Raw genomic sequence first — 26,359 nt, 5'->3', positions numbered from 1 at the left:
GTAAATATCAACCTCTTCACGGGGTAATCCTCTTTACTCACAATTTTATATCTTGAGCTTCTTTATGCATAATCTCCAGAATAGACTTACAAGCCGCAGAAGTGCCCTCAGGGGTAGAGAGAATAGTAATTGACTTCTCAGCGGCACCTGCATTCTCTTTACGGTGGACGTCAATTCTTCCGGTGGGCACAAAGGGAGAGGAAAACAAGAGCTGTAAGCATGTATTCACAATAGAGTCTGTAATTACCAACTTTGAAGTCACAGCACTTCCGGGCAAAGAGTGGATGACTCACTCCCCTCAAAAGCATCAAGTCTTGATAAGCTATCACCATGGATGAGACCAATTTTAACTCCAGGAGTACTCCCCTATCTTTGCTCATGCAGGGGCATCTTTTCATTCTGCCCAAGCTGCATGTGCTTAATTTTCCTTTTAGGTGCCACAGGTCAAACATCTCACGTCCGAGAGCCTGGCTTCAAACAAAAGGCTTTCTTCTGCTCTAAAACCAAGGGGGACAGGAACACAAGCCAAGAGGACTGGAGCTGGAATTCCACAAGCCAGGTGGAACTCCTGATGCGATACTGTATGTCCACGACCCGTCACATGTGGGAATTTCGCTCCTCTGTTTCCTCTGGCAGGGTTCTTTCTACATTTTGCCTCCTTGAGAGAGGAAAGTGCGTAACAAACAGTGATGGGAATGGAAGCCAAAGAGACGGCATTCACTTCAAAGAAAAACAAATGGCCAATAAACACAAAATGATGTTCCACATCACTGGTCATTAAAACAAGGTGTCATTTTCTTCTAGGCCTGCGAGCATGTTAATGGATGAAATCAAGTGCTGGCAAGAGGATGCGCATCTGGGCATGGCCACCCTTCTGGTTCGGTGCAGAGTACAGAGCAAACCGCCAGGACCTATCAGAGCTGAGCTGCTTACGATTTTTTTATTTTTTGGCGGTACGCGGGCCTCTCACTGTTGTGGCCTCTACCGTTGCGGAGCACAGGCTCCGGACGCGCAGGCTCAGCGGCCATGGCTCACGGGCCCAGCCGCTCCGCGGCATGTGGGATCTTCCCGGACCGGGGCACGAACCCGTGTCCCCTGCATCGGCAGGCGGACTCTCAACCACTGCGCCACCAGGGAAGCCCTGCTTATGATCTTTTGACCTAAGAATCCTACTTCTCGTAACGCCTCCTACAGATGTAGTCTCATACATGGGCCAAGACGGGTGTTTTTCACCCTTTGCAGTATTGACCTTTCGGATCAGACTAGTGCTTTGCTGTGGAGGCCGTCTCGTGCCTTGTAGGATGTCCAGCAGCATCCCTGGCCTCTGCCCACTAGATGCCAGTGGCACCCCCCTCTCATCCACATGTGACAACCAAAAATGTCTCCAGACATTGCCGAACGTCTGCAGGGTGGGACCACTACTGCTTGAAAATCACTAGTGCAGGAACGTTCACTGTAGCACTATTTGTAACAGAAAGAAAGTTGGAATTATCTTTGAAATACCTCTCAGGAAGAAACAGTTAAATAACATTACATCCATACTATACAGCTGTTCGAAACCATGTGGTTAAATTACAGGTGCCAACATAGTTAGAGGTCCTTGATCTTATGTGAAAAAAAATGCAATACATACCATGGCATGATTTCTCATTTAAAGCTACACATGTTAATAGGTACAAGGAACGAGTCCTGTAAAGACATATCCCCAACTTAACAATGGTCACCTTGGGGGTTAGATGAAGATTAGCTCTTTGTTTTTGTTTTTTTTTAACGTACATACTTGTACGTTTTGAATTAAATACAAAAATAAGTCTTCTGTTTAAAAAGTACAAGAAAGAAAATCAACTATCAAAAAAAAAAATGTGTTCAGGAAAAATTAAGTACTGGTGAGTTCCCCTGGCCACTCAAACACTAGATGAAGAGCTGCATAACTCGTGGTCATGAGAAGGACCACTTCATCCTGCCAATAAAATCAAGGCCTGGATTTCATTTTCTTAAATGTCTGATTGAAAACTGAAGATTTATCTCAGAATTAAAACCTGTAACTAAAAATTAGGGCAATGTAGAAGTGAAACAAATAAGGGATATCTAGAAATAACCAATAAGAAAAGTATCTTAGATAACAGTTCTGATCTCAGGAACCATCTTTCCAGTCACGGGTTTCAATCCCCAATCACTGTAAGTATTGTCTCTCTTCTAGTAGGTAACATGTTAGTCTCCCTCCTCCCGGTTTATTTCCATCTGCTCACTGTGTTAAGGATTACTAAACTCTGATCGTCTGAGAGAACGTGATGTTGCTTTACAGATTAGGGTAGCCCTGCGAGGCCATTCCAGAAATAGAAGATCTGATAATGACTAGTTTCAATGGCAAGAGTTAATTAAATCCGCTGGCAGAGCTGCAAGTGAATCATCGGATACAACAAAAATTGCTTCCCTTCCCGCTCCATCCTCCATCTTCCTGCTTAAATAAAACAAACAGTGCAATTTAAATCACAGAAGCTCTTTCCTCCTACAAGGAAATGAGTAGCTTTAAAAGGAACAACTTTAATCTGCCATGTGACAAGGAAGGCAAACCACTGAATAATTAGTTTCTGCAGGTAACGGGGAATCAAGGGAAGCAAGAAGCCCTTCAATTTTAATATTAAAACCAGGCAAATTTAAGATGAAAAGTGATGAGGCTATGGTTCAGTTGTCTTCCCCACACTCTACATTATGAAGTCAAAGCCACTGAGTCTGCACAAACGTAACCAGCACCCAGCAACTCCTGCTTCAAAGCAGGGGAAGGCAGGACCAGATGTCACTCCACAGGGGAGTGGGTACGCAACCACCACTAGACACAGTTCGTTTGTTTCTGCGTGAGAAATGAGTCAGTCAGCTCAAGGCAGGCATGGTGCCTGTGATGAACATGGATAGCCTCTTAAGCCTGTTGGAACAAACACATAGGCAAGATATACACAGCACAAGGTTTAGTCGCAGTTTCTGAAGAAGACTCTGCTTAACTCCTTGAACCACACAAAATGATAATTTTTCTTACTAAATTTAAAAAGCAAAATGATCCACAGTCATCTCTGGAGCTGGCCCAGGGGCCATTTCCCTACCCTTTCCTATAGAATGACACAAGAGAGATTTGTACACACAGCCTCTTCTCCCTAATACACGCAGAGTTCTTCGGGAAATATGGCAGCAGCTGTCCCAGAGGTGTGCCTGGTAGCAATTTACAGAACTAAGGGTGAGGACAGAGTTCATTATCAAGTTTCTTTGGGTCAAAATCTTCACTACAGCATAACAGGATGGTTACTAAAGCAAACAGGATGGTTACTAAAGCAAAACAATGAATATATAATCACTGGAGCTTCAAAATTGAGAAGGTACCTTAGATATATTTTAAGGGCATTAAATATAATTCACATATAGTTATTTCACTCATTTGACAAATATGAGACCCACCTACATATAAGGCAGCATGCCCACCACTGGGGCTACAGTGGTAAATAAAAACAAATAGCTCCTGCTTTCTACTCCTAAAAAGTTAGCGCCAAGGTTTGATGGAGAATCTTCTAATTTCTCAAAATCTGCAAATTAAAACTATCAAACAACATCCTAAAGAAACAACCATTCTAACTACATGGCTTAAACACAGGATAACTATGGACCATAGCTGAATGATTCTTCACTGAAGTACAGCAAGACTGAAAACTATCTCTGTATTGAACCCAGAAAATGACTTCCAAAAGCACTGAAGGCAGTTATCACTGGAGGTCAAAGTGGAGATGGGGGAGCAGAGAAACTAGAAGCTGCCCTTTTGTTTATCAGGGCCTCCCTCATCAGGAGTGGATTAAGTATCATTTGTTTTCCATTCATGTGTGAAAATTTGAAGTTCCCTTTGAGATTAAGGTTTAGCCCCAGGTTTATATGAAATGAACACTAAGATATCAAGTCACGGGAATTCCCTGGTGGCGCAGTGGATAAGAATCCGCCTGCCAATGCAGGGGACACGGGTTCGATCCCTGGTCCAGGAAGATCCCACATGCCGCAGAGCAACTAAGCCCATGTGCCACAACTACTGAGCCTGCGCTCTAGAGCCCTCGAGCCACAACTACTGAAGCCCACGCTCCACACCAAGAGAAGCCACCGCAATGAGAAGCCCGCGCACTGCAACGAAGAGTAGCTCCCGCTCGCCGCAACTAGAGAAAGCCCACGTGCAACCCACCGCAGCCATAAATAAATAAATACATTTATTTTATTTATTAAAAATAAAAAGGGTATCAAATCACAAAGGTTTTCCGGGTTCCCAAGTACCATACAAGAAGGGATCACTACCATGTTCAGAAGGACACAAAGTACCAAGACAACCCACTCGTTATTAAGATCTAAAGGGGAAAGCATGAAGGCCCCCACACACTCAGGAATACTCACTTAGACTGGGTCTGTTTCGTAATGTTCCGAATGGTAGCACCTTCTTTTCCTATAATGGCTCCAACGAATTGGGTGGGAACCAGCAGACGTAGAGGCAAGTCGCACGGTTTCTGCTTGGACATGGATCCTGGAGACCCCTGCCGCGATGAGCCCCTCTGCCCAAACCCACGGCGACCTCGGGGCTGCTGCGAGGGGTTCTGCTGGGCAGCCATTTCGTCAGGGATGTAGGCCACTTTCAGTGTGAAGTTCTCCAGCTGGAATCCATTCAGTTTGTCTAAAGCTCTGAAAGTTGACAAGGAGCAGGGGGTGGGAAGAGGAACCGAGCTATAAAACAAACCTTTCAGCAAAGCAATACCCACCTAATCCACTCAGGATTACTGGCTCTAAAACTTCTGAATAAAGCCACTGAAGAAGCAGGAAACCCAGAACACACATACACTTCTCCCCCGCCGACCCGCACTTTTCCTTTGAAGGACACATAGGAAAGACCAACAAGTTTCCAAAGGGAACATATTTGCCATCTACCAATAAAGTAAAAACACTTTGTCAAACCCTGACTAGGGAATTCCCTGGTGGTCCAGTGGTTAGGACTCAGCGCTCTCACTGCTGAGAGCGCTGAGTTCAATCCCTAGTTGGGGAACTAAGATACCACAAGCCGCATGGTGTGGCCAAAAAAACCCCAAAACAAAACAAAGAAACAAACAAAAACCCAACAAACAAACAAAAAAGAAAAACAAAAAAACCCCCACTCTTGACGAAGCTATTACCCATAAGGTCAGTAATAGCCTATGAGCACCGGCACAGCAAGAGAGGAGTGGGCAGTCGTCATCCTGGCCAGTTTTTCCAAATCAGAATGGAAAGGATGTAACGAATATACACCTCCCTTACTTCAACCTCTTAAATACAAATATTTTAAATATTTTAAGAATCAAAGGACAGGGACACTTCCCTGGTGGTCCAGTGATTAAGACTTCACGCTCCCAATGCAGGGGGCCCGGGTTTGATTCCTGGTCAGGGAACTAGATCCCACATGCTGCAACTAAGACCCAGTGCAGCCAAATAAATAAATAAATATTAAAAAAAAAAAAAAGAAAAAGAAAAAAAGAATCAAAGGACAAAATTCTCTAAGCTACTCAACGGAGATGGGTAGGATTTAATACTCAGGTTAATCAATCACTATAAATTCTCAATACCTATTATGAGCCAGTCCCCAAGGGAGTGAGCAGTCCCTGCCCTTGTGGAGTTTATGATTTGATTTGGGGCAGAGAGACAGGGGTGGTAGTGAGCCAAAAAAAGCAAATGAAGCTGTTTTCTACCTTACCTATCTAACCATCCATCCATCCATGCATCCACTCATCTACTTTGAGAGGAGCTTTACTTTTGTTTTGTTTTGTTTTCATTTTTGAACCTTATTATGGAAAAGTACCCAATCTTAAGCATACATCTCAATGAATTTTCACAAGGTGAACATGCATATCGAGATGCAGAACTAAGACACACCAGTGTCCCAGAAGCCCCACCAACCAGTACCTCCTTCCAGTAACTGCCCCTCCCCTAGGCTTCTCACACCATAGATTAATTTTGCCTGTTTAAATTTCAATATAAATATATATGAGTAGACATGTAATCTCTCATGTCTGGCATCTTTTACTTACCTTGTTTATAACAGTCATCCAAACTGTTGTGTTCTAGCTTACCTACATATTCTAAAAGTGAAAAACTCAATAAAAAGTTGACAGACGATATCACCAAGGTTTCAAAAGCATACACAGACATAATCCTAATAATACACACTCCCAGTGCACAACAAAATTTTTTTAAAAGAGGCCTCACACTTTCTCTAGGTTTACTCAGATTCTTTGCTCAGATGGTGCTCCAGTGGGCCCTGAGTTCAATCCAGGCAGGGACAGAAATACAGGCATGAAATGCTCAGAATGATCATTTCTGGTTCACGTACTGCTTTCCTTACTGGAGATCTTTCCATTTTTGACTTGGATGGAAAGGGTGGCGAGGGGAGAGAGTCCCAGCACCAAAAAGGGTACCAAAACCATGAAACTGCATGGCAGACCCAAGCAACCAGACAAGGCATACCGATGTTCTTAGGACCCAGAATTCTGCCCTTTCTCACTCCAATCCCCTGTTCCATCACTGTCCTACGGTGCCTTGCACACGAATGAACTCTTATTAGAAAAGATCCCAATCGTACAGGAAAACAAAGTATCAAGAAATTTCTGGCACCATCACCAACCCTCCAAGACCCTTCCCACTGTAACTGTTAACTGTGATAACTTCTGCAAATGGACCAGTTCTTTCCATATGTTCACACAGGTGTGTACGTGTTCAGTACCCTCTTTAAAAGTGTAACTGAGATCATGATAGACATAGTCTTGTGACTTGCTTTTTTTCCAAATACATCTTGGGATATTTCCATGTGATTTTTGTATCAGAGGGCATTCTTTTCTAATGTATATATAACTGAATCACTTTGCTACACAGCAGAAGTTAACACAACATTGTAAATCAACTATACTTCAATTTTTAAAAAGTAGCTAAAGATGGCATTCTTTTCATAAGCTTCACAGGTGATAGCAGGCACACAGCAAAACTTGTTTTACCAATACCCTGATACAAGAACCTTAAGTTAACACATTTTTCCTTGCTTCTTCCCTCTCCCCTTTTTTCTTAAGGAATATGTGGATTAAGGGCCCTAAAATATTTTGGCTATTTCTAAAGGAAGACAACAGCTGAGAGATTTTATTAATATCAATGATGTATATTTATTACAGGAAGTTGCAATTACAGAAGTTTCAACCAATTAGATATTCATTCAAAGTAACCTTTTTTTTGCCCACGCTGGGCCGCTTGTGGCGTCTTCGTTCCCCAGCCAGGGATCGAACCAGTGCCCTCAGCAGTGAAAGCACAGAGTTCTAACCACTGGACCACCAAGGAATTCCCCATTCAAAGCAACTTTAAACCTTTTAAAAGCCCAGAAGAAACAGATCATTGAAGGTTCTTTCAGAGACATAAAGAAAGCCAAGCCCAATGTAGGAATCAACTACACCTACAGGGATAAAAGGCAATACAGTCCATAGTGACTTCCTTTCCCACTATAAAATTGAGTACTGCCAGCTTCAGAAGAGGGTAAGTAAAGTTTGATTCTAGAATTAAGTCAGTAATGTTACCAAAAAAAGTAATTAGCTTCTTTCTTGAGTGAGAGAGGCAGGCAGACAGACGTCCTTCTCCATGGGAATAAACAGAGATAAACATGTAAGCCACCAGATCCTTTTATGTATTCTGGGGCTATCCAGATAAGGTCATGTGTGTCCCAAGAAACAACTCTCTCAAATTGGCATGAACTGTAATTCCAAACTTCACTGTGCTGCTTTAAAAAGATTTCTTGGAGGGGAAAAGAAAAGATTCTCTCACTTGGGAGGTCAGATAGCACAGGGCTCCACGACCCAGTGCGCAGTCTGGGTCCCAAAGGCTCTAAACTCAGGCTGCTCCTGTCAGAGAGCAGACGGCACGCACTGTGTATATCCCACTGCTAACTGCCAAGGAAGCAGGGTTCCCAACCCCTCAGCCCACGGTGCTCCAAACTTGGACACAGCTAGCTGAAGGTACAGGAGTAACTTAACTGCAAGTAATGACTTTCTCATGACTGAAGATTCCAAGTTTCTGAATTTTAAGTCAACCACTATAACCTTTCTATGCACAAAGCTTAATATTCAGCTACACCATTTGGTGGTCTGCTGAGTTCAGGGGAAACCTTAATAGTATTTTCATCAACCCTACTGTACATGCAAGACGTGTGATCAACAATTGTCATCATAATTACTCAAAACATATGCGTTCAGCTCAACAGAACTCAAGGATGTTTATCCCACATGTGTATTACGCAGGAGGCTGTTTCTCATCATTACTTGAATCTGCTCTGATGCAATTTGAAGAGTCATTCAGAAGATGGTGAGTAGTTTTGCTAGCTGGTAGCTCTTAATTGCACTGCTAAGTTTATTGGAATAGATCACAGTGTAGGACTGAAAGGGCCTTGAGAGAAAGTATAAGTAGTTTATCTCAAGGAGGAGAGAGTAAGAAGAACTGAGACACAGAGAGGTCAAATTTATCCAATGGTACACACATACAGAGCTGAGCAGTGAAAGAGAGACCCAAATTCTAGCCCAGCTTGAAGACTAAGTAGCCACGGAACCCTGGAAAAGTCGTTTTGTTGTTTGGCATTAGCCTAGATTTATGGTCCCTTTCAACTCTAAATTCCATGTCTAAAATCTCTTTTTCTTATTCCTAGACCTCACTGCTGCGTGTCTCATAGATCCTAACGAAATGAGGCTTAGCCATTATTGAAGTCATACCATTCCATTTTCTCCTTGTACCAAGAATAAGAGGCTGAGACATACAATTCAGCAATAATTACCAAAAGCCTGATAATACCACTGCAGGGATGCATCTTAAGGAAACAATTATGAACAAAGCCCATATATTTACCTACAAAAGACTTCATTACTAAACTAGTTCTAAAGGCAAAAAACAACTGCAAACAACCCAGATGCCCAATAGAGGACTTAGCTACACAGACTGTGGTAGGGATGAAATACCAGATAGAGATTACTAACAGTATAAATATAGTTAATGCAAAGACAACCTGCACAACGCTACAGAATGATTTTCAGCATTTTATAAGTTGTAATGCATGGACAAAGTCTAACAAACTTGATGGCAAGTTTCACAGTGGATTTTCACACAAATTTCATCAAATTTCTCTGAATGGCAAAAAGGGCAACAAATTTCTTTGTCTCACTACCTGCTCTATTGTTTCTTTTTCCAGAATAAATCTTCTATTTACATAATTTTCAAAGCTTAAGGGTAAATATCCTCCCTTTAGCCATCAGCCAAGTTGTTTCAAACACTTCTGTGTGTACCCAATACAAATCTTCAAACTGATATGAAAAGATATGCAATAATAGCTTCAATATATAAACTATATTCCTACTCCCCAACAAAAAAAAAACACACACCAGAAATAGGAACCCCCTGGACAACAAGGTCCTACTGTATAGCACAGGGAACTATATTCAATGTCCTGGGATAAACCATAATGGAAAAGAATATAAAAAAGAATATACATATAAAACTGAGTCACTTTGCTGTAGAGCAGAACTTAACACAGCACTGTTAAATCAACTACACTTCAATTTTAAAAAATAAAAAGTAAAATAAAATGCCAAATCAATCTTTAGAAAAAGCTCCTCAGATAATAAACAGCCCCAACTACAAAAAAAGAAAAGAAATAAGAACCCTAAAAAAATAGAACTAAATACCTACAAATTCTGAAGGGTTCTTTGTCACCCATTACAAATCTTCCAATGAATACTGTCTTTGTTACCTGAGCATCCCTGGAAGATGGAAGGAATAGGTATTCCACAGACCCAAGTCCCTCTTGCTTCCAGGAACAAGAAATACTAAGTACAGTCTCCTGTTTTTTTGTTTTTTAATAAAGTGCTTTGATCTTTTTTTTAATTCATATTTTTAATCTATTTTTAAAAATTTATTTATTTTTGGCTATGTTGGGTCTTAATTGCGGCAAGCAGGGGATTCTCTTCATTGTGGTGCGCGGGCTTCTCATTGTGGTAGTCTCCCTCGTTGTGGAGCATGGGCTCTAGGCGCGCGGGCTTCAGTAGTTGTGGCTCGCAGGCTCTAGAGCACAGGCTCAGTAGTTGTGGTGCACGGGCTTAGTTGCTCTGCAGCATGTGGGATCTTCCTCGACCAGAGCTCGAACCCGTGTCCCCTGTATTGGCAGGTGGATTCTTAACCACTGCACCACCAGGGAAGCCCCATACTCCTGGTTTTAGTAATTTATTTTTTAAGTTTGCATTATTTTTACTCATGTATTATTTTAGTAAATTAGTAATTTGAGGCTTGAGTTAAAGCAGATGCATGCATTCCTAGTGATATTGGCACTGTTAACCTTTGATTTTTTTCTTAGCCACAAGGTGGCAGGAATTTCCATGTTAAATTCTTAGAGACATAGCCTTATTGAAGAAGCCTCTTAAAAGTGTCATTCATAGAGCTTAAAAAGAGGCTTTTGAACTTGGTCCCTAACTCCTGAGGGTCAGTGGCCAGTCATTATCTGAAATGAAGTATCCTGTACAATAACGGGGTGTTATCAACAGCAGTGAAAAATGTTGGGAAAATGTGTAATAGTTGCTAACTTAGGAACTCTTACCACCTTCCCATTTTACACATAGGGTTGAATTAAGACAGTTTAACTTGACCAGAGTCACAGCTAGAGAAGTGGCACAGAAAATCCATTCCATGGAATTGGACTCTGGAATGTATCCTCTTAATCTCCACGCTCAACTCACTCCTGCACAAGCACATCCCAGTTACAGAGATGCCCACGTAACAGATGCTACGGAAAAAAAGAAGTCAGCTGAGAATGTCACCTCAGCCCTTAACACCTAAAGAAGTGAGCTTTGGATGGCTGCAATGGAAAAGGCAAGAAGAAATCATGCCAGGTTAGTTTAGGCAACAGTCTTGCTGGAGCTCAGAGAACAGGCTCTCAGGGTTCAGCAGAGCAAGGCCTGAATGGACCAGCCTTCCCCAGCTCCAGCCAAATCTAGCTGTTCTTTAGGTGCCCAGAAGCAGTGGTTTGAACAAGAATTATTATTTACAGTAAATTATTATTTACTGTAAATTATCAAATTTATATGTGATAAGACCACTGTCTATAAATATGAGCATATATGCATGAATATATTCGTTTCTTGTCAGCCCTCATTTTGTAGCTGAAAAACTGAAGCTCAGAGAGCTCAAGGTTACAGTCAGAGCTGCCTGACCTCAGGGTCCATGCTTTCTCCACTACATCGAATGCCTCTCAAATAAAATTAGTTCTCCTCAAAGGATGATAATGCACTTCACATCTTTTTAAAAAACTTACTAGAAAACTAATAGTTTTCATAACATTGTACACAAAATTGATTTGTCCATTCTTTAAATCTATTAACTTTCTCTGAATACTCACTTATTTTCTAATTCTCTTTGATCTTTGGAATTCTTGAGAGGGAGAAAACCCAGTATTCCTAGAAGGAAACTCAACTTGGACAGGAATTAAATCAGGTAATCCCTCTCCAAATACTGTTCCAGCCCTGGAAGGCACGTCCTCGAGGACAGAGACTTTGCCTTTATTCACTGGCAACTTCTGGTCAATAACTGGTACTCGATAAATGTTAATGGGTTGACTACTAGAATGAAGGACATGATGATTTTTCATTCGCTGAAATGCCCAGTTTATTTGTTTAGATTATAGAACTGCCTAAACTACAAACTCCTAACAGTCTTTTCGTCCCTCCTCGTGATCAACAGGATCCTGACGATCTCTTAACAATCACTGCGAAGTGCTTTTAGAATTAAAATGCCTCCACGTTCAGCTTGCTGTCATGCTGAGAGTACCTTCAGCAGTCATTCTGCCTTGGCTAGCAGTCTACCCTTCCCATGCCTGTACTCTTAATGCTTCGGAATTTTTACAGGGGGTTGTGGGTGCTAAATGTCAGCCAGTCCCCATGAAGGCTCACTCCAAACATCTGCAAAGCTATGTGGGTATGTCTCCGACATGCGCTCTCCCGTAAAGCTGTGTAACTGCTAAATGAGACACCTCCCCTCTACCCAGCTAGCCTCACATAAACTGTCAAATAACACAACTGGGACAGGCCTCTGACAATCTCCAAATATCCTTGGGTTTATCATGCTGTCCCTCATCTCCCATCTAGCAGAGCGTTGGCTCTACCAAGTAATATTTATTACAGTCTTTGTAAAGACTAACACATGTAAATGAATGGAGCCCCTGTGTTCTCACTGCTCACTTTTACCCCCAATCTACTTCGGGTAAAAAATGTGAAAGCTTCTTGTTATTCCTCTTATATCATGATTGAAGAATAAAGTTTGTAAGAAATCAGTTTGTTTTACAACATATACCACAACTTCTATAATGTCCTCACATAAACTGTTAACATTTTTAAAATAAATGAACGATACAAACAGAAGGAAAAAATGAGTATTTTAAGATATATTAAGAGCCTCCACAGACGTGGAGATCAGACTTGTGGTTGCCAAGGGGGGATGGGGGGGAGGGAGAGGGATGAACTGGGAATTTGGGGTTGGTAGATGTAAGCTATTACATTTAGAATGGATAAACAACAAGGTCCTACTGTATAGCACAGGGAACTATATCCAATCTCCTGGGACAAACCATAATGGAAAAGAATATTAAAAAAAGAATGTAGATATATGTAAAACTGAGTCACTTTGCTGTACAGCAGAGGTGGTACAACATTGTAAATCAACTATACTTCAATTTAAAAAAATAAAAAAAATATATTGAGTCTCATATTAAAATATTAAAAGTGAATCTCAAGTCTTTTGCTCCTGAGAAAGAAAAAGTGAAATTAACATAATTAGATACTACTTCTCACCCACTGGATAGGCAAAGTTTGACAAAGCCCTGTGTTAGGGAGAATTACGGAGAAATGGACTCTCGCACAGTGCTGACGGGAATTTAAACTCATCAATATCCAACAAAATTTTTAAAATGCACATCCATCTTGACTCAGCAAATCTACTTCTAGGAATTTAACCTATGGCTATACTCGCACACTTGCAAAATGACTGCAAAAGGGATTCAATACATCATCGTTCATAACTGCAAGAGAACTAAAAATCCAATTTGGGAATAAGTCACTCCATATCCATACAATCAAATTCTATGCAACTGTAAGAGATACGTTTACGTGTATAAAACACTCAAATGTTATGGTATCATTTGGGTAAAAAGGAGGAAGAACACACACACGTGCTGTTCTTCCATACGGTTATCTACACGGAAGGGAACAAGGTAGGTGGGGAACAACGCCGGGAGGAAGATCTGCACTACATACATCTTTAGACCTTTAAAATTCTGAACCATGTGAATATTACCAATTTAAAAAATAAAGTTCCACTCGTGTTATGCAAATTTCCATCTCTTTCCCACCCCCATCTTTCTTTTCATAGTCCCTCCATGCGTGGGTACTGCCTTTGGTAACCTGGCTCTATTCCCACTCTTGCTGCTGGTTTCGCCTTTCTCCTTTAGGGCTCAGGGTCAGCCAGCATGGTCCTTCTTTTCCCACACAGAGCACAGACAGTCTGTTCCTGCCTGCACTTTAGCTGGCGGTGGTCAAAATTTCCACGGTCTGCTGACACTCAGCACTGCTGGGTACCCTGCATGCCATCCCTCCATGTTTGTGTTCTGAGCAGATCAGTCAAAAGCAGTATTTGTGGGATCCTCATTTCCTCTCTCTAGTGGTCAATCAGTTCATTCGATTATTCCCGAGCCTACAGAATTATCTTTTCCTAGGTAAGATTTTTTTTTGATCTGTGAAACTCTGCCTATTGCATCAGAATATATTTTTTTCCACCAAATTACATTAATCCCACTTCTGCACACTCCTAAATGAGAACAGTAATCAGAAAAATCAGCGAACAAGCAAACTTAACAGTTAACACTGTTGTTAGTTTAACCCATGATAAACTTACCAGCTTTGGGCAAAACAGCAACAATGTATGTTATCATAACCAATAACAAGGAAAAAAGTCTTTAATGTAATTTAGCAATGATATCCAGGCCCAGAGCTTTTTGCAAACAGGATGCAATTCAGCTTCATACTGTATCACTATATTCTTGGCATTAAAGATATACTGAAAATGTAATAAAAACTTTAACCAATGTAGGTTCTTATTAGACATTCAAACTTAAAAAGAATTGCAAGGTCAAACGTTGCAAAATAAAGTTTATGTCTGCTACCCACCAGCCCAAAATATAAGTACTATATTTAACCTAGTTATTACACAGAGATTAAAAGTTTCAAACTGCTTACTGTCTAGCTTGCTCCTTACTGGAATAGGTTACATTAACGACTGCAGTTTCCGAGTCAGTGTTCACTAGAGGAAGAAAAAAAATAGGTTAGTTTTCTTTCTTCTTTCTTCCTTTTACAAATTTGAAAGCAATTGAGAAGACATGTACCTTGCTCACAGCTTTCCACCACTCCATACTGGACTAGTAAACTATCCAGCACCTATCAGGAGGGGGAGAGAAAATTACAAACTTTCAATTTCCCACGTTATTAACAAGGGCAGGATTAGGTTTTAAAATCACAAAGTAATTGTGATGGCAATGAGGCCCCCGCCCCCCCAAAAAATAACTGGGGTTTGGACCTACAGAAGTGAGGGAAGGGCCCCATAGGGAGCATATGGTGGGTTTTTCTCTTCTGCCTCTCCCGAGGTCCCTGACTTCGAGCTGATTTAACCAAGAAGTATAGGGGCTCAGCAAAATATTCAAAGCTACAGCTGCTGGTCCCTGAGGCTGGAGGACAAAGAAGCATGTAATTCCCATACACACACCACCAACACATCATCACACTTCCTCCTTGTATAGCAAGTCACAAGACAAGGGCCCACGTTAAGTTTTATCTTTAAGATATTCCTTTTCAAAGAACTTCCTTTCACAGCTGGAACAGATGTATCAGAACAGACTACTCTCAAGGCAGGCTAGCAAAATGAAGAAAGATATTCTGCCTGGAGTCTTGAACTACAGACTAATCTAAGTGGTTTATCAATTCTTGGGACAGTAGAAAGTATAAAAAGAAGTGAGTTTGTGCTGTTAGTCTTCTAAGCCTACACTGAGTTGGAAAAAGTAGAGTTGGAACTATCTTTCCCACAGCTTCATTATTGCACATGCATGTTATTCTAATGAAAGGCTGTTAAAACAGCAACTGAATTTTATTACAGTATAAACTGCAGGTATACATCTCATCCATGTAAACCAAATTCAACTGTCATTCGCTTCCAAGAACTGTAACAGGTTTTTCTTGAAAAGTAAAACAAAATGAACTTCTATTGATTTACAGTGAACCATTTACTCATCAATTTAATTGCAAAATTTGAAGGACAGTCCCTTGAGAATGTTTTCTGGCCCCCAGGACACAGTAAACCATTAAGAAACTCACTAAGTAAGTTTTTATGGTAATTTCCTACTAAACTTTAAGCAAATTCTTCTAAAGCAATGTTTATCTTAAGTGGTACCTTTCAGGCTTTTATTTTGTCTGCTGAGTCCAGATTGAAATCTATAGCAAGGTTTGTCTGGAGATGAACTTTTTATTTATTTATTTTTCCATTTTAAATAAGGTTAACACCTATTTGTGAATGGAATGGTTAGTATTTTCATAGGTAAGTTTTGACACAGGGAATGTCCTGTGGGTGAGGTCTAGAAGCACACTGATCTTTGTCTCAAATTATAGCTACTGCTTAAACCATAAAGCGTAATTTTTTACTTTTAATTCAGAACACTTAACTGACTACATAAAATTTCATTTGTCCGTCTCAGCCATTAGAATGCATGCTCGGCATGAACAGGAAGTTTTTGTTCACTGTACTAGCCCCAGCACCTAAAATATACAGGCAGAAAATGACATTCAAATAGCTCATAAATAAAGTGAAGCATTCTCAGGGGGAAATACTAGTATAGCTTATTAGGAACAGTACTCTTTGTAACAGTGCTCACCTGTTTTAGAGGTAAGTCTGCCGTGCATGTAATGTTGATAAGAGACCTAATTTATAAAGGCCAAAAAATAGGAAACCTTTCACAATGCCATGCAAATAGATAGTACGCAACATGTAGTGCCTTTAAAAAAATTTAAACAGCAATCTACTTATATTTTTAAAACTAAAAAAAATTTTTAATACCAATAAATGTTTTCTGTGTAAATTAAAAAATTCTAACAAGGTGTTCATTCCAACTTAAATAATTAAAGCAGCAGGAAAGGTACATCTACCATTTAAAATTTAGCTTTTAAATGAAAGCCACTCCAATAGTAGAGCTTTACGAAATTTGGCTACCTTGAGGGGCAGGGGTACGGAGGCAGCTAGAGGTGGTGGAGGAGGCGTGTAGGAAGTAGGGGGTAAGTGCCAATTTAATAGATGTTAATTTAAATAAGCATCATTCTTAATTCTTCCTAAAAGCAATTTGTTCACTAAATACGTTAGTCTCCACGTAGCTTACCTTACACTACATTAACTTTTACTACTACAGAGAAAACAGTACAAAAGTTAAATACCCATGATTTATAAACAATGTTGACTAAACCTACAATAATGCTAATGAAACTAATGCCTCCAGAAGGCCCACTGGCAAAGTGATATATGAATTATATATACATTGATATATGTATACACACAAATAGACATATATTTATATGTGAGTATATATATACACACAGACACAATTAATACAAGTAAATTTTTAACTTGAAAAAAAAACAGGAAATGTCCATCAAATTTTTCACTGCATGTATTATACATAGTTTAGTATGTTCAAAACAAAATTGCTTGTAAGAGTTCAACATTCTAAGTAATAATAAATGCTATTGGTTGTCAACTGTCCCATGTGTAAAATCTCTAGAAATTAGAAACTACAGTCCTATACACTAAAAATGGTAATTTTATTGTATGTAAATCAGCATCCCCATTTCCACAGCACCTTAGCTGACCTAATCCTCGAGATGAAAGCAATGTCATTTTATAATCTCTTCACCGATCTTTATTCTCCCACTAGACTAGTGATTATTGACCATAGTGATGTGATTATTTGTCAGGTGTGTCACAAGTAACTTATTCCTCAAAGTTATACTGGCTTCCATACTCCAGATAATTTATAGGTGTATGATCATAGACTCCAATCCTCCTTATTGGACACATGTGTTTTAGAAGATGATGGGACAGTGTTGGTCATTACAGTCCAAGCGCCCACTTCAGTGTGGCCCCTCCACACAGGGCTGCACTTGCTTCTAAACTTCTTAAGGGAAGGGACCATGTCTTAGTGACCTGTGAGCCAAGCACTGAGGAACAATAAAAGGTAAGGGAGGGGTTAAAAAGAAGCCACAGAATAGTTTTGGTCCTAAGAGCAAAGGAAATAAATTCCAGGTTCATTTAAAAGTCCATAGTGGGCTTCCCTGGTGGCGCAGTGGTTCAGAGTCCGCCTGCCGATGCACGGGACACGGGTTCGTGCCCCGGTCCGGGAGGATCCCACATGCCACGGAGCGGCTGGGCCCGTGAGCCATGGCCGCTGAGCCTGCGCGTCCGGAGCCTGTGCTCCGCAACGGGAGAGGCCACAGCAGTGACAGGCCCGCGTACCGCAAAAAAAAAAAACAAAAAAAAAAAACATAAACAAGTAGGAATTTATCACGAATTCATATAAAAAAGACGTAGACGTGGAAAGTCACAAGCATTCTAAAAACCAGTAAAATTGAATTAAAAGCAGGATATTTAACACTCTCTTGCCCCAGCACACCTTTCACTCATGCGCACGCACACACATACACACAGACCAATGACCTCCTGAACACCAAAACCAGACTCAGACTTCGAGGAGGGGTTACAAGAAAGAAGTCATCCTGCCTATTCCTCATTTCAGCAGGAGCATGAGAAAAGCCATCGGAGATGAAGGGAGCTTCCTTCAAATACAGGTCAACACATTATACAGAAACAGGAACCAGTTGTTGCCAGATATGGATAAAATCATCCCGGGAACTTTGTTCTTTTACATCTACCTATAGAAGACCAGCTACATTAATAAACAAAGAACAATTCTATATTGCACGTCCCAATAGCATTTCTAATAAATAATGGTACAAATTTCAAATACAAGGTAGTTTTTAGAAATATCTACCTTAATGTAGATTTTTATACAATGTTACCATTATAACTGGATAACATTCAAACCATTCCCTCTGAAAAGGACTTTCAACTCAAGGAGGTCAACATACACACACCAGATCCCTGACAACCTCACAAGCCATGTTGCACACCATCTTCATCACCGATAAAACCCAGAGGGAGGGAATTCCCTGGCAGTCCAGTGGTTAGGACTCCACACTTTCACTGCCGGGGCCCGGGTTCAATCCCTGGCTGGGGAACAAAAATCCCACAAGCCGCACAGCACGGCCAAAAAAAAGAAAGATAAAAAAACCACCCAGGGAATCTCAGCCTCCAGTTTAACACACAAACCTTCCAGACCTCACAACTTTCTAGTTATCCTCAACTTTCACAAGTTACATCCTCTAACACGGGGAGGAGACTATAATTTAGGATTCCATAAAATCATGTGATCAGAGCGACCAAGAGAGAGAGTAGTCCAAGCTACCATCCACTCACACAGACCTCAAAGTCACAGAGAAAGATGAACACCAGAAGGGACCCTATTCAGGTAATGCTTGAGACCTGACACCTGTGCCCAAGCCCAATATTGAATCCCTTTCTCCTCTGCTACTGCGTTTTACTGTAAGAGGCAACACCATCTACAGTTATGCACACCAGGAACGTTGCATTCAACCTTGTTAACTGCACCTGCATCTCCCTCAAGCTTCTTTCTCTTCTGCCACCACCCTAGACCAAGCCTCCAGCATCTCTCTCTGGACTACGGCAACATGCTCCTGAGTTGTCTCCCATATTCATTTTGTTTCTAATTGTTCTCATAACAGACCAGCATCATCCAGGGTCACAGCCACTGGCTACGTGTGGCTATTACGCACTTTAAATGTGGCTAATCCACAACTGAGATGTGCTTAAGTGTAAAACAAACTGCAGACTTTAAATACTTAGTACAAAAAATATAAAATCTCAATTTTTAAAATATTGATCACACATTAAAATTGTAATATCTTAGATATACTGCATTAAATAAAATATTATCAAAATTAATTTTCACTTGTTTTCTCTCTTGCTTTTTTAACATGGCTTCTAGAAAATTTTAAACTATCCAATAGAAAGCCTGAATTAGCTTTCTATTGGATAGTATTGGGCTAGACGGATTTTTAAAAGCTGAGCTAATCAACTCATACCCTACTGTAAACTCTAAGAACTTCCCTTTGTATTTGGGATAGGATCCAAAGTCCCTAAAGACGACCTCCCTGGTGGTCCAGTGGTTAAGATGCCTGCAGGTTCGATCCCTGGTCGGGGAACTAGGATCCCACATGCCACATGGCGCGGCCGAGAAAAAAAACCAAAAAGCAAAGTCCCTAATGAGTGCCCTGAAGGCCTCCTGTGACCTGCCCATCATCTAACGGCACTCTCTCCTCTCCAACAACACTGACCTTTTTTTAGTAATAAATTATGAGTGATAACATTTGAGTGCTTTCTAGTAGCAGCACTGTCCCAAATGTTTAATCTGTTTTAACTCAGTTAAACCACACAAATCCCGTGAAGTAACGTCCTATTTTATAGATGGGTAAGTTATGACATGGAGAAGTTAAACAGTATTTCAACTTGGATAGATAGTTAAGTGATGGAGAAATGATTTAAACCCCAGCTGTCAGATTCCGGAACTCACACTCTTAACCACTTGGTCAAGTAAGCTACCGCATTTCCCCACACAATTAGAATAAAATACAATGGTACAGACTGAAAGCAATTTAACCCTTACTTTGCTGCAAGATCAAAATCATCCTTCCGTAGGCAAAGAACTTTATCAACTCCCAGGGTCAGTAAACTTCCCCACCCATGTTCCAAGTGCTCAAAAGTTTATTTTTATGTTCCTCAATCAGATGAAGATATTAACCAGCATTACCTTGCTCTATATCTTACTAACAGAAATAGTGGCTTAAAAAAAAACCACTCTAAATAATGCAAAGTTAGGGTCCCTTTTGACTAGGTAATAACTTCCCAACCAGTTACTCCACCAAGTGCTAAAAGAAACCACTGTCAGTTTGGTGGGTCTCTCCACATGTTTTTAGAAGTATGTGTGTCACATGAAAAAATGCTTAGGGACTTCCCTGGTGGCACAGTGGTTAAGAATCTGCCTGCCAATGCAGGGGACATGGGTTTGAGCCCTGGTCCAGGAAGATCCCACATGCCGCAGAGCAACTAAGCCTGTGCGCCACAACTACTGAGCCTGCACTCTAGAGCCCGCACGCCACAACTACTGAGCCCGTGTGCCACAACTACTGAAGCCCGCGCATCTAGAGCCCGTGCTCCGTAACAAGAGAAGCCACCGCCATGAGAAGCCCGCGTGCGGCAACGAAGGGGAGCCCCTGCTCGCCGCAACTAGAGAAAGGCCACGCGCAGCAACAAAGACCCAACGCAGCCGAAAATAAATAAATTAATTTTTTAAAAAAGAAAGAAAAGATGCTTAAAACCATAAGTCATTAAGGAAATGCAAATCAAAATCACAATAAGATACCACCTTCATACCCACTAGTATGGCTATAATTTAAAAAAACAACAATGAAAATAAAACGTCTTGGCAAGGATGTAGAAAAATTAGAACTTTCATACATTGCTGGGAGGAATGTAAAACAGTGCAGCCTCTATGGACAACAGTATGGCAGTTCCTCAAAAAATAATAATAAAAAATAGAATTACCATATGATCCAACAATTCCACTTCTGGTACCTACCCAGAAGAACTGCAAGCAGGGACTCAGAGATATTTGTACACCTATGTTCATAGCAACATTATTCACAATCACCAAAAGGTAGAAGCAATCCAAGTGGATAAATAAAATGTGGCAGGGGTTACCACTTCCAACAGCTAAAATTACTAGAGGAAAGGGGGAAGACACGAGTTCAAAAGCCTGAGGATGATTCCAACATAATTCTGGGTAAAGGCACTAATTAAGAAGTGACTTATCTATCTTTTTCAACCCAAGGCAAAAAGAGCACGCCGGAATAAAAAGTTGCCCATGTCTTCTCTTCCCCTCAATCTCTGCCTCCATCCTCATTAAGATAAGTATCAGAAGACCAATTTCCCAGTAATTTCCTTAAGCTTCTAAGTGCTTGCTTGCACAAACGCCCTCTAGGCCCTAGGAAGGACCCTGGCAATAGATCATACAGTTAATTTTTCTTCAACTTGCAAAAGGAATATATATGGTGATTAAAATAAACACAACAGACCACTGTCTATTTCCACCTGGAATGCACCTCTGTCACATATCCCCTCATGGAGTGTGCTGGAACAGAAGCAAGCACTTGGGGGATCCAGTTAGAGGGAGCTGGTTGGACAGACACTGAGTTTGAGACTAACAGGACAGCCTAAGGTTCACCATCATACAGCTTATGGTTAACTTTAAATTGCTAGCTTCCAGAAAAACTCCTACCACCCTATGCCACCTCACCAGACATCTGACCCAAAGTGTGCAGGGCTAGAGGGTGTGGATCACGTGGTTCACAAACGCACCTACAGCCCCCCTCTTAGACCTATGTAGTAAGTGGAGGAGAAACCAGGTTTGGGGTATATGAAACGAGAAACTAGCCAGTGGAAAAATTTTCCAAGCATCAAGAATGTAAAACTGTAAGCAGAGAATCAGGTTCCCATTTTGTCTGTTCGAAATGGAAGGCCTCTCCTGTAGGAATACAGTACATGGTGCATTTTATGTTTAAAAAAAAGAAAAAAAAATTTTTTTTCTTATTTCGTGGGGATGAGTAAAATAAAACTTTTCAGAATTCCTGTGTGGGGGGAGGGAAGAAGTGACTTATCTAAATGAGGTGAAAAATATCCCAAACTGTAGTGGCCTCCAAAAGTGATAGCAGACCATCCCACTGCCCCCATTAAAGCTTATTTAAAAATAAAAGACAACAGCGTCTGGAGAAGAAAAATAAAGAAAGGGGTTGGTTCCAAAGTAAATACTGATAAAAATATTTGCCCATAAGAACTAGTCCTTCAGATGTGCAGCAGTTATTCTACTGGGCTCCATGGGGCCTTATAATAACATATCTGGAAGTGATGAATGGGTAAATGATACGTGGTACACTCATACACTGGAATATTATCAAGCCATAAAAAGAAATGAAGTACATACTACAACATAGATGCACCTTGAGAATATTATGCTAAGTGAAAGCGGCCACGTATTGTATAATTTCATTTACATGAAATATCCACAGTAGGTGAATCCGTAGAGACAGGAAGATTAATGGTTGCCAGCGGCTGGGAAGAGGGTGGAAGGGAGGAAGGGCAGTGACAGTTAATGCTGTGAGTTTACTCTTTGGGATAATAAAAGTGTTCCAGAATTAGTGGTGATTCCTAACCTTGTGAATACACTAAAAAACACTGAATTGTATGCTTCAAAGAGGTGAATTTTATGGTATGTCAATTATAGCTCAAACTTCCAATAAAGAAGAAAATGTTTAAGACATGACAGGATATAAACTTAGACATGAGCCAACCTTGTAGGAAAGCGCCTATCATACTAGACTGAACTGAGAGTCTAACATTACAGTGTAACCGTTGGGAGAAAGGTTTTTTCTTCTTTCCTTGTGACTTTCTAAATTTTCTACAATGACCATGTAATTTTGCAATCAGGGAAAAAAAAATGAGATCATTAAATTGGATTATATTGGCCTTTACACTGTTTTCCAAAAAGGTAATGCCAAGAAATGAGTGTCGGGAATTCCCTGGTGGTCCAGCGGCTGGGACTCCACGCTTCCACTGCAGGGGGCACGGGTTTGATCCTTGGTTGAGGAACTAAGATCCCGCACGCTGTGCAGTACGGCCAAAAAAAAATAAAATAAATGAGTGTTCTCCTCTCCTATTCTTAAGGCTCTCACTGGACACTGCTGGAGTAACAATTAAACCAAAAATTGGTTAATTCCTTAATAACCATCTTTAAAATGGAACATATTTTTGGTTCAATTGAACAAATGGCAAAGCCAAACACATTAATTATTTGGGGGCTGGGCAGAGGAAGGAGAGATTCTAACCACACCAACCCACGCAGCAGCCCTGAACCAGTAGTGCTAAGACAAGGTCAGGGTGCTAGAAGAGAATGGCCTGGGGACAAAAGTCAAGTGGAATCCCTTCCCTCCACTGCTACGTGTTTCCTGTGACAGACATGCATGTCATAAGTTTAGTTGCTTTTGAACAGTGGTGTGGACAAGTCATCAGAGCGTTGTCAAAGTAGTGACAAAAGCAGCCCATACAAATGTCCTCGACATTTCTCCATTCTGAAATGCACTGGTCAGGTGGGGCAGGGGGATCCACCAGGGTGTCCTCACACCCATTGCTCTCAGTCTCTGGTAGTGTGTGTTCAAAATCAAGGCTTTACTTGGAGCCCAGCCATGTATTTGCTATATTTAAAAACTGCTAATTAAGCTCTTGAGTATTGCTTTTGGCACCAAATTCTACTGCACAAGCTTTTCATCCAGATCCCATGCCTCAGACTGTAACATGATCCTGCTTCATGCTGTTCAGAAAAGATCTGAGCACCAACTTGGAATAGCACCTATTACTGATAAATTGGGACTGGAAGTAGACATGCTCAAGTAATTGTAAAGGTTTTAATAAGTAGCAAAGGTCCATCAATAAACAAGAAGTTATACTTAGAGGAAGACAATTTAGCTAACTGCAAACTTTTCAGGAAATCAAGTCTATAAAATAGCAAGCTCACCTCTTAGAGGCTCTATTTAGTCACCAACCAAGTTTACCTCGGGTTTTTAAAAGATCTTGGGGTCCCGGGGTGGGGGGCGGGGAGGGGATCCTCAATTTTCTGATCTTCAAACTACTCCTCCTTGCTTCCTTCTTCTACTGCAGAGATTCCCAGAGTCCTGTCTACAATTCACCACTCCCAGCACATACTTGGTTTGGAAACTGTATGCTCTGCGGCTTCTAGGTCGCTTCAAAACATACCTCCACGTACTTGCTGTCCTCATGGCAACTCCGCATCTTTGTTATCGCTCAATGAATCGAAATCTTATATGGGTGTATTTCAGAAGCAAAACCATGGTCAGCTCTCCACATCCTAGTAGCAGGGGATGCTAAAAATTTGAGCACCAATTTCTAAGATGGGTTGGAAGATTCATAACCTGGTGATTTGCTCAAATACAGAAAAGCTATTTCAAAATTCATACTCAGCCACGAATACAACAAACATAGCCACTACACTATGAGATTTTTAAATTTAAAACCCTTGAACTTCCCCATGTCTCTTAGGGGAAAAAAAATCCAGGCAATTTAATATGGTTCCAAACATTATCACGGGGCTTCCTTGGTGGCACAGTGGTTAAGAATCCGCCTGCCAATGCAGAGGACATGGGTCCTCTGCATGGGTCCCACGCGCCACAACTGCTAAGCCTGCGCACCACAACTACTGAAGCCCACGTGCCACAACTATAGAGGCCCGCATGCCTGGAGCCCGTACTCCGCAATGGGAGAGGCCACCCCAGTAGGAGGCCCGCACACTGCAGCGGAGAGTAGCCCCTGCTCGCCGCAACTGGAGAAAGCCCACGTGCAGCAACGGAGACACAACACAGCCAAAAATAATAAATAAATAAAATAAATTTATTTAAAAAAAAAATTATCATGTATTGCTCTCCAACCTCATCTCTCATCTAATCCCAACTAATTCCTTAATAACCATCTTTAAAATGGCATTTTGGTTCTTGTTATCCTCTAGAATGCAATCCCTGATCACTCCCAGTCTTGGTCAACCCCCTGTACCGGGTTGAAGAGTGTCCTTTAAAAATTCACATCCACCAGTACCTGTGAATGGGCTCTAATGCAATGACTGGCATCCTTTTAGTAAGAGGAAAAACTGGACATACAGACACACAAGGGGAGCACCACATGACCACCTAGGTAGAGAATGGAATGATGCAACTACAAGCCAGGGAATACCCATGATTGCTGGCAACCACCAGGCGCTAGGAGAGAGGCTCGCCAGCACCTTGATTTCAGACTGCTATCCTCCAGAATTGTGAGAGATCACATTTCTGTTGTTTTAATCCTCCCAGTTTGTGGGAATTCAATACGGCAGCTTCATGAAACAAATACACTCCCCATCCTCAACAGTAAACACCTTGTACTTAACTCTGGGTCTTGTCTTTACTATAATAGGCTGATTATGTGTCCACGTTGGAATTAGACTCTAATAGTGCTCTATCTTGACGAGGACTTAGCACACAATTACAGACTTTGGAAATCCAACACGGCAACAGAGAACCCAAGTCACTGGCAGCTCTATGTACACACAGTAACTAACCTTCAAATATTCTTTCAATTCTTCACATAACATTAGCACATTTAATCATCCAGACAACCGTCAAAAGCAGATAATAACCCTGTTTTCAAGATGCAAAAACTGAGATTCTACGAGGAGAGGCCACATGCCCAGTCAGAGAGCAAGGACATGTGGAGTCAGGATTTAGAACCCCCCCCCGCAACTCTAAAGCCAGTGCTCATTACATCACACCATCCATTTCTCAGAAGGCCACCATCTCAAATGGAAAATGCTTCTTCAAAAGCTCTTCACAGTAACATAAAGGGAAGAAAATTGATAAATGTAGAAACTGGCGGACAGGCACAGGGGGATTCATTATATACTCTCTACTTGTATATGCTAATATATAAGCAGAGAAAATATCAAAGTTCTTCATACTCATTGAAGTGATGCCTGAGTTTTTAAGTCCAATTCAAAGTATCAGTACTTCGCAACAATTTTAACAATCCTTGGGCAAAGGTATAATATTTGTACCATTCATTAAAACTTCAGTATGTAATAGACACTACCCAAGTCATTATCTCTGAATACACCAAGGACAGATTCACAGAAGAGCTGCTTCTCTGAATTTCGGAGAACAGGGAAGACTTTCTGAGTAAAATAAAACTATATCTCACCAGATTTATTTTTTCCAAGATTAAGTTTCCCAGTATTTCAACTATGCTCTAAGAAAAATGTTCTCTCATTTTTTTTATACTCTACAGACCAAAAAAAAAATTTAGTTTTTCGAGCAGTTTTTCTAAAATTAAAAAAAAAAATCATGCACTGTATCTGTCAGAATTTAAATCATGACCAAAAGTTTAGCTTAAATTCAAATTCACTCATATCACAACCAGTGCATCATCTGTCATCTCAGTA

At 40.9% G+C, this 26,359-nt stretch overlaps 1 protein-coding gene across 1 annotated transcript in view; it reads right to left on the bottom strand.

Moving 5' to 3' along the window:
• The window catches only part of IGF2BP3 (insulin like growth factor 2 mRNA binding protein 3), a 139,141-nt gene that overhangs the window by 23,467 nt on the left and 89,315 nt on the right, over positions 1–26,359 (bottom strand). The window contains exons 4-7 of the mRNA XM_067746152.1: positions 14,483–14,534; positions 14,337–14,400; positions 4,417–4,698; positions 42–176 (exon numbers count right to left, since the gene is read on the bottom strand). Of these exons, the coding sequence (XP_067602253.1) occupies positions 42–176; positions 4,417–4,698; positions 14,337–14,400; positions 14,483–14,534 (533 nt within the window). The remainder of the gene's footprint in view (positions 1–41; positions 177–4,416; positions 4,699–14,336; positions 14,401–14,482; positions 14,535–26,359) is intronic.

Source organism: Pseudorca crassidens, chromosome 8 (assembly GCF_039906515.1).
Source record: "Pseudorca crassidens isolate mPseCra1 chromosome 8, mPseCra1.hap1, whole genome shotgun sequence".
Taxonomy (NCBI): Eukaryota; Metazoa; Chordata; class Mammalia; order Artiodactyla; family Delphinidae; genus Pseudorca; species Pseudorca crassidens.
The sequence above is the reverse complement of the archived record's forward strand: the minus strand, read 5'-3'. Positions and strand labels throughout refer to the sequence as shown.